Genomic DNA, 16604 nt, shown 5'->3' with positions numbered 1-16604 from the left:
CTGTCAATTTTCTTTTGCAAAAAAAAATATTATTAGATATTTTTCCTAAGTACTAAACATAGCCGGGTTTTGTATCAGTTTTCTGATTTATCTGTTTTTTTTTTTTTCATTTGTATTTTGTAAAAATTAAATAAAACATTTGAATCAAAAGAAGATGAACTTAATATTTTGGAAATGTTGTCTTTTACTTATTACAACTATATATTGTTATAAACCAAACTACAAAATTCCCAAGAGAGAATTTTAATTTAAAAATTTTTTTCTTTACAATATATCTTCGTTATTCCATAAATACAGGCACTGATTTTAAATGATCAAATATCTGTTGTAAAAAGGGAGTTGCCAAATTTTTTAATTATTTTTTCCCCAAAATTCATTTAAATTTTATGAAATTACATTTTTTTTAACAAAAGTTGAATATCAGAAAATAAACAAATGAAAATAGTAATAATAGACATGGTACTCTCCATTAAAAAAAATTATTAAACTGTTCAAAATATTGAAATATATATGAATTTGTTATCAAAATAATAATCGGAAACAAACAACACCGTGAACATCAACAAAGGATATACTGATTAATAAATATCTGAGAGTAAATTGATTATTCCAAAAATAAAATTATATTTCAAGACTTAAAGTGTTGAGATATTACGCAGACTCAATGAAAATTTTGTGAAAAACTTTTTTTTCTCAAAATTAACTTTCTGAAAAATATAAATAGTCAAGATATAGAAATTAGAAATGTTGAAATAGAATGTTCTATAATAAAATAGATAGAACAATAAGATTTTAGCAGACACTAAACGATAAATTGTTGAGTAATAATTGTTGAAAGGTCACCAAAAGTTGTTGAGTTTGTTTATTAAATATCTTACTGTTCGTAGAGGAAAATGGCTTAATGTTAACATATATAAAGCCAAGGATTTCGTCATACATTATTTTTATCTTATTTACAATCTTTGTATATTATTATTTCTATGTTGTATATAGAGAAAGAAAGGGAAGAACTTTATTATAATTTTGTATATTAAATCTGTTTAATATAATATTGAGAATATTTACTATATATCCAATGAATAAAGGCGCTCATTCCCGACAAGAAATAATTTCTTTTACTCACAACTTTATATACGTCATACATAGTTTTGTATATAATATATGTATTATTTAATACTGTGAGCGATTACTTATAAAAATACGGTTCATAGAGTTCCGTTATAACTTATAGGTTATTACTCCACACCTTTTAAATTTCAACATAGAGAAAAAAAAAATATAAAAAGAAATAGCCAGTTTTACAAATTTTTTCTATATATATTAAATAAGAATATTAATTCTGTATAAAAAAACCTTTCAAGAGTTAGACTTCTTTTAAAACTCAGTGTAGTCATACTTTAGATAAAGTTTATGTTTTTGACTATAAAATTAGTTACTATTATATGAGCTGATTTTTTACATAAATCTTAATTTTTTATTAACTGACAACCCTTACTTATTTTAATGCCCAACGTCAAAAATAGCATTCAAAAAATAAGTGTATCTTCATTGAATACCCTTATCTATATATAAATAAAATATTTTTTATAAAAATTTATTTTCTCAAGAGAAGCCAGAGAAGAATAATATCGTACAGCTGACTTCTCTAAAGTCTGAATTATATTTTAATAAATTTGAAGAAATATATATGTAATGAATACACTATATAAAATTAGCACAATTAACGACATCTTTAAAATATCTTCTTACAATGGGTATCATACTTTTTTTATTTTTAGAAAAAAGAAAATATGCTCACTAGTTTTCTTCATTCAAGAAAATTTTTAGTAGATCATTGGTTTTATTTTTATATATATAATATATGTATGCTTATACATATTCATTGCCTAGTATTTTTAATAAACAAGATATTCAATTTACTTAACGCTAAGACCATGATGAATATAAATATTAAATCCAATACTTTCTAAGAGATATACATCATCATAAAATATTAAATAATAATTTGTTACTATAGGTTTTGTTAGTTTAGGTTAATTAAATTGAATTTTTAATTAAAAAACTTTTTAGAAAACCTAAGAAATACAATCATTATATATCACCATAGAACACCAAGCATTCGAAGATGAAGCGGTGGCTCAATGGTAGAGCTTTCGACTCCAGTTAATTCCTGGTTCAAGTGGAAAGATTGCAATCGAAGGGTTGCAGGTTCAATTCCTGTCCGTTTCATTTTTTCTTTTTGCAGCCAATTACTAAATCACGTGACACGTTTTTTTATCTTTATATTTTTTGTTTTTCCATTGGTCACATGGCTGGCAATGCAGAAGATTTACGGAATGATGGCGGTATTAATTTACACACCCATTACCGAACTCTTCTGTGATCTGCTTCCTAAATCGTTTGAAAGAGAGGCCTTGTTCGTGGTAAATAGTAAGTTTCACCACATTTCAGTGAATATTGTTATACAAATTGTAAACCAAGTAAAATAAAATGAACCAACCGGTTACATAATATAAAATGGCTTGCTATAACACAGAAAACCATGGTGAACATACCAAATGTTCTTTTTTATTTTTATTTTTTGTTTTTTAACTGTTTTGCAGACTTGATTAGTTTCTTTTCTTGATCTTTTTAGATCCTATTAAAGACCATTGTATCTTGTCTTGTCTTTATCCACCCTCAATTATCAATATTATCCATATATATTCGTGGGAAATCTTTCTGTCCCATCTATGCGATTTGTATATCTCACTGACCATAACAATCCACTGGTATTATGATAACGGAGTGTTTTTCTTAATATTTTCTCCCTTAGTAACAATATCATAAAAGTCAATCAATCAAAGTTAAGTCACTTTATTATCCGTAATCTTTATCAATAACAAAACTAACAATAACGGCCACCGGCTCAGATACCTTATTTATGTATTTATTTATGTATTTATCTGTAAATAGGGTATAAATATTGAAATGCATGATTTGATAATCTATTTATCCAAACACTCACATATATATCCATGCTATTAGAATCGATTTAGAATGGATGACTTACCAAATAATAATAACAACAATATTCCTGATGAGCCCCAGAATTCGTACGATACACCCTTATTATCTTCATCTCACTTCTCTACTAACTATTCCTCTCAGGAATCATCCACTAAATTAAATGATAACCATAGTACCTCTACTACTACAACCACCAATAACTATAACAACAATGATATGAATTTGACAAACCATATAGATCAGGTGCAAAATTGGATACGTCCACGTAGCAACACAATCTCCTCAATAATAAGTGAATATCAAATAATAAAAGAACATATGGATAAAAAAAAATTTATAATCTTAATTTTCATCAGTTTGACCATATATCTTGGGTTCTTGACATTATTTGCTCCAAGAACATCCCTTTCAAGAGATCTTAGGAGATGGCATTCATCAAAATTTACTACAGCTGAAGTCTACAGGATATTTTTAAACAATTTGCAGGAAGAAAATCTAGCAGAAAATCACATTAGTAATTTAACTAAATCTGGGAACGCTTTAACTTATGATAAATATCTTATTGATACCTTAAAAAATATGGGGTTTTCGCCGTATTTTGAAAATTATTATCCCTGGATCAGTAATCCTGTAGATACTCAGGTGAAATTAATTCAAAATGACAAAATTATCTGGAATGCCACTTTGATTGAAGATACTGTATTCAATAAAACCCAACTAAACACATTAAAGGGGTTTAATTCATTTGCACCAAATGGGAATGTTACATCTCAGTTTGTTTATTGTAATTATGGTACTTTAAATGACTATAAATTTTTAATTGATAACAATATTGATATTGAGGGAAAGATCCATATAATTAAATATGGCTATTTGAATAGTGGCTTAAAAGTTAGAAATGCTGAACTATATGGTGCAACAAGTGTAATTTTTTTCAATGATCCAGTAGATGACGGTTTTGTAACTACTAAAAATGGTTATCTACCGTTCCCAGATGGACCAGCTAGAAATCCAAGTGCCATTGAACGTGCCACAGTCGAATATTATACAGATTTCCCCGGTGATCCAACAACTCCCAATTATCCATCTAAGTACCCTTACACTGAAAGACTGTCACCTGTTGGGAAATTACCAAGAATCCCATCTATTCCATTAAGTGTCAAAGATATTACACCAATTCTACAGCAAATAAATAATACTGGAATTCAATGGAGAGAGAATGGTAATATCCAAAATTTCGATTACTCATCAGGTCCATCAACTAACAAAACAGTTATACAATTAGTTAATAAACAAAATACTTCAATTGTTGAAATACGTAACATTATATTACAAATTCCTGGGATATTTCAACATGGAGAAATCATTATTGGAGCAAGTAGAGACTCTACATCATCCATAATATGTGCTACGACTGCCTCAAATAATGCCATTTTATTAGAAATAGCAAGAGGATTTAAGTACCTCTTAGATGAAGGTTGGAAACCTTTGAGGCCTATTAAATTAATTATTTGGGATGGAGAAAATAATGGACTAATAGGTTCAACCGAATTTATTGATGAACATGGTTACAATCTAGGAAAGTCTGCCCTTGCGTATTTAAATTTGGATAATAATGCTATAGCAGGTTCTTCTTTCACTTGTAAATCGAATCCATTGCTACACCACATAATCAGATACGCCTCAAAATTTATAAATTTTAAAGGACTAGATGATGTAACTTTGTATGATGAATGGAAAATGAATTCAAATAGTAAATTTAAACTACTTGATGGCACGTCTGACTATGTGCCATTCCAGTATCATTTAGCTATTCCGTCTGCTAGTTTTAGTTTTCAAAGAAACTCTTCGAAAGATGATCCAGTAACAGTGACCCATTCATTATATGATAATATGGATTTCCTTGCTACATATGTAGATCCAAATTTTGAACTGCACAGCAATATGGCATCTATGGTAGGCTTAATTGCTTTAATGCTCAGTGAGAATGAACTTCATATGTTCAAGACACATAACTATTTCAAAGTCATTTATGGTGAATATGAAAGACTGTATGGACAAATACTTAAGATGTTCCCACATGATAAACAGTTACATATTATGGCTGTTTCATTGGAAAGGGAGATTTTTGCTTTGGCATGGCGTCATAGTAGAATATTTGATAGAAAAAATTATGAAATATCCATGCAATGTAAGCAAGACTATCCAATATGGTCCTTTCTGACAAAATTAAAGTTATATTTGAGGTTATTAAGAGCAAATGATAAATTGAAACAATTAGATGCTATGTTCCTTAGCAAAACTGGACTATTGGGGCGACCTTGGTTTAAGCATTCTTTATTTGCATCAAATAAAAGTACAGGTATTGAGGGAGTTATACTTCCAAGTATACATGAGGCTATTACTGAATTAGATAGAGAAAATCTTCTAGAACAGGTAAATGCTTTGTTGCTACAAGTGAATAATGCCAGATCTATTATGAACTGATTTCACTGACTTAAAAATATAAACGGTTCGATGAAAAATTTATGCCATAATAAAATAGTACTAATGTTTATATATAGTTATTAATATATATGCTTATTTATATCTACTTAAAACTGTATTTCATTCTTAAATAACATATTAAATTAAAAATAAATGGGGATTGAAGATAATAATAAAGAAGTAATAATAACTTGAAAGGCGTATATAACTGAGAATCTTGTTAGATAGAACAACCCATTTAATATTAAATCGAGTTTCTATATTATTGAGAAGTCAGTTTATGTTTCATTCATAATCTATTCACTTATTTAGTTGTTTAGTAATTAATGTATAAAAAACTATCTTCTTTCAACTCACCATTTCATTGGATCTTTTTATAAATAATTTGCTTAAATTAACTAATAGCAACAATAATTGTTAGTCTTTTATTATGAAACAAGCTATTATGAAAAAGAAAAGAAAGAGAATAATTGATATGTGCAGACAATTGAATAGAATGTTTTAATATATATATTAAAGTATATCAAATTTGAACTTTCCTCAAATCTACCAAGACTTTGTCAACACAGAAATATGTACCAGTACTAAATAGTCTTTATGAAATAAATTTTAATCCCCTTTGTTTATTTATTTGTTAAAAAAATACTCATATCATCAATTATATCATTTATATATATATGTATAAAAGTTGTTTCATATATAATAAAAGTACTAAAATTGGATAATACCTAAATATAACATTTGATTCTAAGTTAAACACTCTAATACGAAAAAAAGGTCTTAATCTGCCAGTAAAATGATCTTCTAGTAACTTCCATCTAATGAATAAAACATATATATATATAATAATCGTTCACTTAGATTTTGCTAAAGGGGAGGTTTTATTCATTTTACTTCCTCCTCTTTTAGTGTCAAATATATGTAGTTCTGAGTAATATATTAATATATAATAAAATAATATATAATAAAAAGATATTATGAATCCAATCAATATGTTGTTAATTATTTCATAGAAACTAATTTAACATCAAAAGTCAATTCAGAGTTAGCTGGAATACCTGGTAAAGCTTGTTTACCATAGGCATATGGAGCTGGGATGATAATTCTACGTTCACCGCCAACAGCCATACCAGCAACACCGATATCCCAACCTTTGATGACTTCACCATGTCCTAATTTGAAGACAAATGGTTTACCACTAGTGTTTTTATCAAAAATTTTACCATTCTTTAATTTACCGATGTATCTCATACCAATTCTGGAACCTTTCTTAGCTTGAGGACCTTTACCAATGGTACGATCTTCAATAATAATACCACCTTGTAAAACTTGAGCCTTTGGCTTCTTTTCCTGTTTCTTCTTGGTTGGACCTTCTTCTAGCTCTTTCTTAAATTCAACTTTCTTTTGAACCTTCTTTTCTTGTTCAGTTTGCTTCTTAGTCTTTTCCTTCTTAGCTTTTTTTGGCTTTGGTTCTTCTTCTATTTCGACTTCAGCTTCTTCTTCTTCCTCCTCCTCCTCCTCTTCTTCTTCGTCAGCCTTTCTCTTCTTACTTTCCTTCTTGGCTTCATCTTCCGCAACTAATTCTTCGATACGACCTTCAATGTCACTAGCATCTTCTAAGTTGTCCAGTTCATCACTCAAATCCTCTTCGCTTAATTCATCATCATCATATTCCTCTTCACTATCTTCTGGGATCAAACCATCATCGTATTCATCTTCATTCATAATAGAATCGAATGGATGTTTCACGTAGTTACCAGTTAAAGAAATAGTATAGGACCCAGTGACAACAAATTGTACGTCTTCTTCTGGAGCAATAGTGATATCTATAGCCTGTTGATATGCAGTCTTTGGAGATAAAGTCAAAAGAACAGTTTCTTCAAATTCATCGTCATCACTTGGAGTTTCTTCATCATCGGAACCTTCCTTCACTTCTTCTTCATTTGACTCTTCATCTTCTTTGTCGTGTTTGTGCTTGTGATGATGGTGATGATGGTGATGGTGATGGTGGTGTTCCTTTTTCTTTTTGTTATTTTCTTCTTCTTCTTCCTCTTCTTCTTCTTCTTTTTGTTCATCATCATCATCATCATCATCATCATCATCATCATCATCATCATCATCATCTCCTTCTTCATTAAAATCGATATCACTTTCATCTTCTTCAGAGTCATCAAAATCTGGATTTCTCTTAATCATTCTTAAAGTGGATGGCTTCTCCTCATCATCGAATGGTTCAGGATCAATGGCAGCCATAGTAATACGGACAGTCACCGGCTTGTCAAAACTGATAGCAGGAGTCGGATCATATGGTTCAACATTCAATGTATAGGTAGCTAAAGGTAATAAATCGGACATTTTTGTACTGACAGAATGTTATATCTAATAATATTTGTTTTCCTCTTTTTACAGAGTTTCTCGATTGTACTAATATACTCTAATGAAATAACCTAATAACTATTAATATGAGGATTGAAAAAAATAAAAAAAACTAAAAAAGAAAATTAAATAACCAGGATTATAAATATTCTACAATGATTACATGAAAGGTAAATAAGCTGGTAACCATTAAAAAGTACAATCTGTACCACCAAGCTCTAATCTGGCACTCCATACATATAACTACTTTAAATAGTAACGATGCCTTGTTTCCCCTCTTCTCATTCTAACACTGCGATGCACACACATACACAGAGGAAAACAAATTGAGGAGAAAGAAAAAGAAAGAAAAAAAAATTTTTTTTTCTCCAGGCTTCTTCCTTTTTCTTTTGTTTTTCTTTTGTTTTCTGCAAGCATCGACAAAAAATTTCCCTTTTTGGAAGTATAAGTGCAAGGCTCCAGAAATTTCCCATTTAGGAAAAAGAAGATAAATTTATGCAAAAAAAGAAATAGAGCCCTAAATCTGTGTATAAAACCCTAAGGGAAAAATGGAAAAAAGTGTAAAAAAAAGAAAATGACCTAATTGAAAAAATCAGAATAAGGAAAATTAATACTAAGAAATCATTTGCACTATTTTTCTATTACAAGCGTCATTTTTATTATCACTCCAATTAACACTACAAGTATGGTTTTTTGTAATTCTAGTTAGAAACAGGAAATAGTCTCAAAGAGTCTGTAATACCTGCCATTCTTAATCCTTTTTCTTCCTATATTTGTTTTGTTTATTCTATTCTCGCTAGTATACGGAATTACTGTTGCTATTGTTCTTCTTTGTTCACAAAAAATATAAATAGTTGGGTCTATCTCTACTATGATAAGCTTATGAAGAATAGATATAGAAACAAAGATCTTCAGTTTTTTTAGTCTAGTCAACTTTATAATATAACAAATATGAAAATTAAAGTAACATACTTACATAATATAAAAGAATAACATACATAGTAAAATATTTAAAACACACGGGATACATGAAATACAACCAAAACCAATAAAATTTAAAACTCAGGAAAATAGGGAACACAAAAAAAAAATTTCAACAGTAAAGACAAACAGTAATAAGTATTTATCTAAATGTAGTACATTATATCCTTAACCTTGTCATTGACTACTGGTAATAATTTAGTAGGTGGGATTGGATCAGTCCTATTCTTCTTACTCTTATCGTGTTCAAACTTAACAACATTATAGTTAGCTTTAAAGAATGCAGCGGCACGTTCACACAAGATATCAGCATAATACACTGGAGATGCAACCTTAATACTTGTACTAGATCTACCGAACATATAACATAAAGCATGTGTAACTTGTTGTAGGAAATCAGAATTAAATTGGTTTTCATCATAAATACACCAATAGTGACATGGAACACCAGTACCTTTCAAGGCTTGTTGAGATTGTAAAAAGAAGTCAAAGTGTGCAGAGGAAGTAATACCTCTATCTACAACCGTACCTGGCATAACGTTGCCCATAGACTGGACTGCAGAAGTTTCACCCTTTTCATTGATAGCATTCTTATACAATGGCATAAATCTAACTTGATTTCTTTTAACAACAGAAATAGCAGTAACAGGTGGATCATATTTGGCACCATTTAATAATTGTGAACCTGCCTTTCGTAAAGCCTCTTTAATATCTTTAACTTCCACTTTAACAATATCCTGGAATTGAGATTCGGAGGTACCATCTCTATAAAATAAAATCTTTGGTGGTAATTTACCATTGTTATATGCATGGTAAATTCTTAATCTATCATAGACCATACTACCGATTCTGGAAATTGTTTCTTCACCTGGACCATCCTGTAAAATATAGTTACCAGGATATTGAGCAAATTTATCATCAAATGAACCAACAAGAGCTGCAATAGAGTTTTGTTCCTTTTCTGGATAGTGAGTGACATCTGCACCTAGAACCATGAACGGTAAACCAGTTTCCTCATCCTTTAATGGTTTTAAGTCTTCACTCGATAAGGAGTGATTGATGCCTTCCAATTTCAAATTCATCTTCATGACAACATTGATATTGTATTGAATAGAGTTCTTTCTGAAATTATTCCAAACAACACATGAGTTAACAACACCGAATTTCAAGTCAGCTAAGTATTTCAATCTATTGTAAACAGTATCTTGATTAGGCTTGTTTAAGATGAAAAGAATATAACTCTTTGGTGGAACGTTTGATAACAATTCAACCAATTTTTCTTCACCAGGCGTAATCTCCCAAGATATTTGGCCACGGCTACTGCGACCACCACGACCACCACGGCCGCCACGACCGCCAACAACTTTCTTAACTGGAGAGTCGAATTCATTGATCAAAATAAGTTGAGGGGATACATTAAACTTCACACCAACAGAAGCAACATCAGAGGCAAATTTGTTCAACGATTTCTTAGCATCTTCCATGATAGAGACAGGTGGTGCTCTATTGGAATCGTTAATAAAGATAGCCCTTAAAGTCAATTCCTCACTTGGTGATTGTATGAATTGATGACCTTGTAAATTCCAGTTACCTTTGGTCTCTTGTGATTCAGCTTTAGAGTTTGGCACTTTAGTACCATATGGTTTGTCTTCATATTTAATTTGTGTAGTCTGGAATTGAATTGTTGGAGCGTCAACAACACGAGATGGAACCTTTAAGAAACTGTAATCAGAATCGTGTGGAGCTACAACGTTTTCTTCATCACCACTCAAAGCCCTTTTAATAGATGGTAAAGCTAATCTAGAAATGGCTCTAAATTTTTCATCTGGTCTTAAAGCAGTGAAATCAATAACAGCCTTTTCATCATAAACTCTTCCCCTTAACTTTTGACCTGGAACAATAGTCAAACATTCTGCTGGAACTACATTGGAACCGCCTAAAGAAACTAATTTAACACCTGGGTATTTCAATTTAATATTATATTTTTTAGCAAAATAGTCATTAGTATCTATCATAATTTCCTTTTCACCGGGAACTGGTGATTGATTAGCAACATCACTTGGCAAAATTTTAAATTTCATAGAAGTAGCTGTCTCTCTAGCAAAACCAACAATACCTTTAGATTGCATTTTCTTTGGTGGTTTTGGTGTGCCGTCTGGGTTAACAGAATAATTAATGTAAGGCCTGTAACATTTTAAGCCTTTTATTAGATTTTTGATATCTCTATTCTTTTTAATAAAGAAATTGATATCCTTTTCAGAAGGTTTACCCTTTTGTGGTTTACCACCATTATGCTGAGCATTAACCTGATCATAACACTCAAGGATCCAATCCATTAAAGTGTATGGGGTTTCATTATTTTCATTGAATTTTGGATCCCCTGGTAAGTATTTGGTATGTTTATAGAATGGCAGAGCAACATTAACGGTATTTAATAAAACAGAACCATATGAATATCTTAAAGACACAGTGAAACCATGAATCAAATAAGCACCAATTTGGAAAGGAATAGCCTTAGCATATTGATTATAAACAAAAAATTTATTACCATGGACTTGGAAGATTGGATCGGTTGACTGTAGGAATTTGACACCTAATAAAGATAGTAAGACAGTTTTATCTGGTGCAGACATTTTATTTTCCTGATCTTCTGGATTTTTACCTAAGGTATCTTTATAAATTGCTGATAAACCAATTTTAGAGACGAATTTCAATGTGACTTGAGAAACTAATTCGTTCATTTCTTCTTTAGAGTTGTTATTTAAACCTTCAATAGAAGTCTTCTTCTTCTTCTGTTTGTTTGAAATATCCCAGCAACCATCGAACAAAGTGAATTCTTCTAGTGGAATGTGTGAATACAAAGTCTCTTCACCATTAAAGGCGATACGATCTTTGTATTTATATAACGTCTCATCTTCATGGAATAAAGCTTCGACTAATTCATATTTCTTTGATTTAGATAGTGGGGCAGGAGGTGGAACAGATTTACCGCGACCTCCTTTCCCACCTTTTCCTAGTTTTCCATTTGGTTTGAAATCTATGTGATAGATGTAAATGAAGGCAGATTTCCACCATGGATCCAATTCAGAGTTTTTATGACCACTAACATCGTCACCTACTGTTAAACATACATGGTTTGTTAAGACGTCAACTTTAGTACCCTTTGTACCGTAATCAACACGGGAATGTATCTTGAAATCATTCTTAGTTTCAATAGGGGCTTCTTCGGTACCTTTAATGTGAGTTAAATCAAATACTGTTGTAGTGTGTGGAATATTATTTACAGTAACCGTTCCTAATTTACCAACAGACGGAGATGCTTCAGTTGGGGCTGAAGCACTAGTGTCAATTGGGATTTCAGGAACATCATCGGAAGTAGGGATAGCCAAAGAGGGTTCTCTTGAAGCTTCTTTAGATTTCTTTTCTTTGGTATCCTTCTTTTTCGATTTCTTCTTTTCTTTGTTATCTTTTCTCTTCAAACTCTTCTTTTTTGTTTCATCGTCATTATCAATACTACTAGTAGTATTAGTGGAATCAGTTGTCTTGACCTTCTTAGACTTCTTAGACTTCTTCTTTTCTTTTTTTTCTGGCTCACCTTTAATAGTAGCGTCAGAAGTTTCTACTACACTAGTTTCACCATCTTTACTAGTCTTTTCTTTCTTAGATTTCTTAGTCTTTTTAAGTTTCTTTTCTTTCTTTTCTGAAGTGTCAGTTTCAGTTTTAATACCCAATTCTGGACCGCTACTACCAGTAGTAGTAATTGAAGAAGAAGAAGCTTTTTCGTCATTACTACTCTTTGGCTTCTTACTCTTCTTCTTTGACTTTTTGTTTTTCACTTCGCCAGCCTCACCTTCAACAACAACCTTAGTTTCCTTTTCCATTTCAGTGGCGGTTTCTGCAGCCCTTGTCTCTTTCTTTTTTGGCTTCTTCTTCTTCTTCTCCTTCTTCTCCACAGTTATAGCTAGGACTTGTTCAACGAGAGGGACCTTGACCTCATTGTTCTCTGCCATGGTGCACCCAATTAAGACAATACACGCTTCGTTCTAATTATTATTCTGAATATATAAATCTTTGTATGTATTTAAACAGTTAGATAGATAAACACGAACCTTCGATATGTATGTACGCGTATATGCGTGTATATATTTCTATAACCCTAAGTACAGTATTACTAGTCCCCCTTTCCCGTTTGGAGATTGGTCAAGAATAGCAGGCCAAGCAGAATAGAAACTAACAGTACAAGAAGAAAGATGGAAAAACCGTCAAACAAGATCTGGACACATAAATGCAAAAAAAAAACAAGATGCGAAAACATAAAATGAAAGAAAGGTCTAAGATCTGCTAATCACCGCACACACATACACACCCACATGCACATACTCATACAATAAGGTCAAGTTTCAGTAATAATCTCCAGTTCTAAAGATCAATTTCTTTGTTCAAGAAAATTTGTAACTTTGCAGATCTGGCAAATTTCATCAGGTTACCCTCCCCGAACAATTGAAAATTTTTCTTTTCTTTTTTTTTTTTTTTTTTTTTTTTTTTTGACGCAATCCCAAACAGGAAATACGCATTTCTTTGTTTTTGAATGGCCTTCTCCATTCGAGACGAAATTCTCCACAACCATTTCCTTCCATCAATCCTCCCTTCAATAAAGGCATTTTGGAGATAGAGAGATAGATTAATAAAGAGATGGATAGTTGAATGGATGAATAGGCTGATACACTAATATAAGCTAGAGTAATAGGATAAAGCAAATAATCCCGCAAGATATTAGTACTTCTGATTGATCAAATTTATATACTGGGAAGCTTTTTTTGGAATCCGTTTTATTAGAAAGATAAGAAGTACTCAACTTAAATATCATTATTATTATTGCTACGATTTTTATTTTTATTTTTTTTATATATACATTTCTATTTTTTATTGTTTCAATGGAAGGTTTATATTTCAATATAGATAACGGTTATGTGGAAGGTATTGTCAGAGGCTATAGAAATGGATTGCTTACCTCCAATCAGTATTTAAATTTGACTCAATGTGAAACTTTAGAAGACCTAAAATTGCAACTATCCTCTACAGACTACGGGAACTTTCTCACCAACGTCTCACAGGACTCACTAACTACTTCAATTATTCAGTCTATGGCATCCGAAAAGCTATACAAAGAATTTAACTATCTAAGGGACCAATTGTCGGGCACCAGCAAAAAATTCATGGATTATATCACCTACAGTTACATGATCGATAACGTGACTCTCATGATCACTGGCACAATCCACTCCCGTAATAAAGCAGAGATCTTAAACAGATGCCATCCTCTTGGTTGGTTCGACACTCTACCCACCCTATCCGTAGCCACAGATCTGGAATCTCTTTACGAGACTGTCCTGATAGATACTCCCCTGGCTCCATATTTTCAAGACTGTTTTGATAACGCAGACGAGTTGAACGATCTAAATATCGAAATCATTAGAAACAAACTGTATAAAGCATATTTAGAAGATTTTATCAGTTTTGTCAAGACCTGTCTACCTAATCCCGCTTCCGATATCATGGTGCAGCTATTAGAGTTTGAAGCCGATAGGAGAACAATAAATATTGCATTGAATTCCCTGCAAACCATAAACACATCTTCAACCTCTCCTGGCCATAACAGGAACGGAGCCGCCGATAATGATGATGTCCTCGACTCTGCTTTGAAATTGCAGTTGATGCCATCTGTAGGCAAATGTTATCCAATAGCTACCCATCTATTAGCAGAAGCCAAAGACTTCGAAAGTTTACGTTCTGCATTAAACTATGTCTATGATTATAAGACTATCTTAGATGACGACAGTGGTGAGTTGGAAGATCATTTCTATAGGATGGAAATGGAACTTTGTAAGGATGCATTCACACAACAGTTCACTATTTCAACTATATGGGCATGGATGAAATCAAAGGAACAAGAAATCAGAAATATTACTTGGATAGCTGAATGTATTGCACAAAATCAAAGAGATAGAATAACTAATTATATATCTGTGTGCTGAATGGAATAGTCAGATAATCATTCTTAACATACATACATACACACATATATAATATATATATTGCAAAGGATTCTGATCATATTATATTATATTATATCTCTAAAAAGAATATTGATTTCATATAATTATATATCTAAGTATCTTAGCAGCAAAGTCCCACAAATAGGTTTTATTGACCATTGAAATCTCAACAGTTAATTACTTCTGTCATTTTTTTTGGTTTTAATATCAAAAATAAAGTCTACTATACCACCTTGTAAATTAAAATTTTCCTCCAATAATAGCAGCACCGATCAAGCTACTATCTGGTAAAAATTGCAATTGAATTTTTCCACATGAATATTGATCAATCATATCTTGATACGTCTTACAGTAAGCAAGAAATGATCCAACATATCCAATTTTAATTGTTTTATCATTTTTTAAAGCACAATCTAAATGAATAAAATCATGGATGGCATATATTGCAGCTACAAGATATATAGATGCCCTTTTTATAATAATCAAGGCAATTTGCCTTATGAACTCGATATCAATACCACTAATCATACTCTTAATATCTTGATCATCTAGTAATTGACAGAAAATTTTACCATCAAAATTTATTGTCATTTCAGGATAAATCTGATAAAATTCTAATACACGTTTTAAAATTTTAGGTAATGCATCCCCTGCTGTAATATTTTCTAATGGCATTGGCACCTCTAAAATTGAAACTATATCAAAATTTGGATTTAATTGAATGATATCAGAACCCAAGAAACCAATTTCACTATTTATAATAACGTCATCTTTCATACTCTCGTAGATCTCCTCCATAGCAATTTTTTTAAAATCTGGCAAACTTGTAAAAGGAACTTCAAAACATACATTTAACCCAGTACCTAAAATCAAAGATATCATTTTATCATCTTCATTCCTTTCATTTGTTACAATTTCATTTTCATATCCCTTACTGTATTTATTTGTTAAATGAACTGCAATAGAATCGTTAATAATGTTTTTATTAATCCAAAATTTGAATTTATCATTCATAAGACTTGTACTATACTTATCAAATGATTCTTGTAATATAATGTCAATAGGTTGACCTTTAATTTCATCTGTCAATACAAAAGTTTTCCCCATAACAGTAATTTCGTTGTTTTGGTTCAATGGAAAAGAAAATGTAATACTTACAAATATGTCTCTTCTTGAGTCTGATTCAAAGTTATGGCAATTAGTTAAACAATAATCATTTAATTGCAAAACAACATTTTTAACAATATTATCAAAAAATGATATATTCACCAATTTATTTTCAATTTCCATTATATTTGAATATTGAATAGCATATGTCGGATAAGATTTGAAAAGAGCAAATTTTAAATTAGTACCACCAAAATCAATAGCCAATATAATTTTATCACAGGCATGATTATAAAATACTGAATTAGAAGTTTTTTTTAGGAATGTTGGTAACATAGAATTGTTACTATATAATAATCTCTCTTTTAATTCATTCTTAAATTCATCTATTATCAGATCCAACGAGTCCTTTGGGATTAATTTTGACTCCAAATCAGATAAAAATTCTTGTTTCTTCCTTTCCGAATACCGCATGACAAATTGTACTATTAATTAAAAAGTCTTATCTTACTGATATCCTACAAAAAATATGATTAAACGTTGTATTAATATCTAAAAAAAGAGAACAGATACCTCAGATAACCATTT

General features: G+C 30.9%; 5 protein-coding genes and 1 non-coding gene across 6 annotated transcripts; 3 read left to right on the top strand and 3 right to left on the bottom strand.

Moving 5' to 3' along the window:
- Nucleotides 1-2127: 2127 nt before the first annotated feature.
- On the top strand, nt 2128-2229 carry PWA37_002717. Its single transcript has one exon. It is a non-coding gene; the product is annotated as a tRNA-Trp (tRNA).
- Nucleotides 2230-3039: 810 nt separating this feature from the next.
- VPS70 (putative zinc metalloprotease) lies at nt 3040-5496 on the top strand (the record flags this gene model as incomplete). Its single annotated transcript, XM_064859271.1, has 1 exon — nt 3040-5496. The coding sequence occupies one exon, from the start codon at nt 3040-3042 to the stop codon at nt 5494-5496; it is 2457 nt and encodes an 818-aa protein (XP_064714080.1).
- Nucleotides 5497-6498: 1002 nt separating this feature from the next.
- On the bottom strand, nt 6499-7851 carry FPR4 (peptidylprolyl isomerase FPR4; the record flags this gene model as incomplete). The annotated part of the gene is made up of 1 exon (XM_064859270.1): nt 6499-7851. One exon carries the CDS (start codon nt 7849-7851, stop codon nt 6499-6501), a length of 1353 nt encoding a protein of 450 aa, XP_064714079.1.
- Nucleotides 7852-8999: 1148 nt separating this feature from the next.
- Nucleotides 9000-12863, bottom strand: PWA37_002714 (uncharacterized protein; the record flags this gene model as incomplete). Its single annotated transcript, XM_064859269.1, has 1 exon — nt 9000-12863. The coding sequence occupies one exon, from the start codon at nt 12861-12863 to the stop codon at nt 9000-9002; it is 3864 nt and encodes a 1287-aa protein (XP_064714078.1).
- Nucleotides 12864-13787: 924 nt separating this feature from the next.
- On the top strand, nt 13788-14888 carry VMA6 (H(+)-transporting V0 sector ATPase subunit d; the record flags this gene model as incomplete). The annotated part of the gene is made up of 1 exon (XM_064859268.1): nt 13788-14888. The coding sequence occupies one exon, from the start codon at nt 13788-13790 to the stop codon at nt 14886-14888; it is 1101 nt and encodes a 366-aa protein (XP_064714077.1).
- Nucleotides 14889-15149: 261 nt separating this feature from the next.
- On the bottom strand, nt 15150-16490 carry NGK1 (hexokinase; the record flags this gene model as incomplete). Its single annotated transcript, XM_064859267.1, has 1 exon — nt 15150-16490. One exon carries the CDS (start codon nt 16488-16490, stop codon nt 15150-15152), a length of 1341 nt encoding a protein of 446 aa, XP_064714076.1.
- Between the last annotated feature and the right edge of the window lie 114 nt (nt 16491-16604).

This window comes from Arxiozyma heterogenica (genome assembly GCF_036370985.1).
Source record: "Arxiozyma heterogenica strain weizmannii chromosome Unknown scaffold_21, whole genome shotgun sequence".
Lineage (NCBI taxonomy): Eukaryota > Fungi > Ascomycota > Saccharomycetes > Saccharomycetales > Saccharomycetaceae > Arxiozyma > Arxiozyma heterogenica.
Note: the sequence above shows the minus strand (reverse complement) of the source record. Positions and strands in the feature narration are given on the sequence as shown.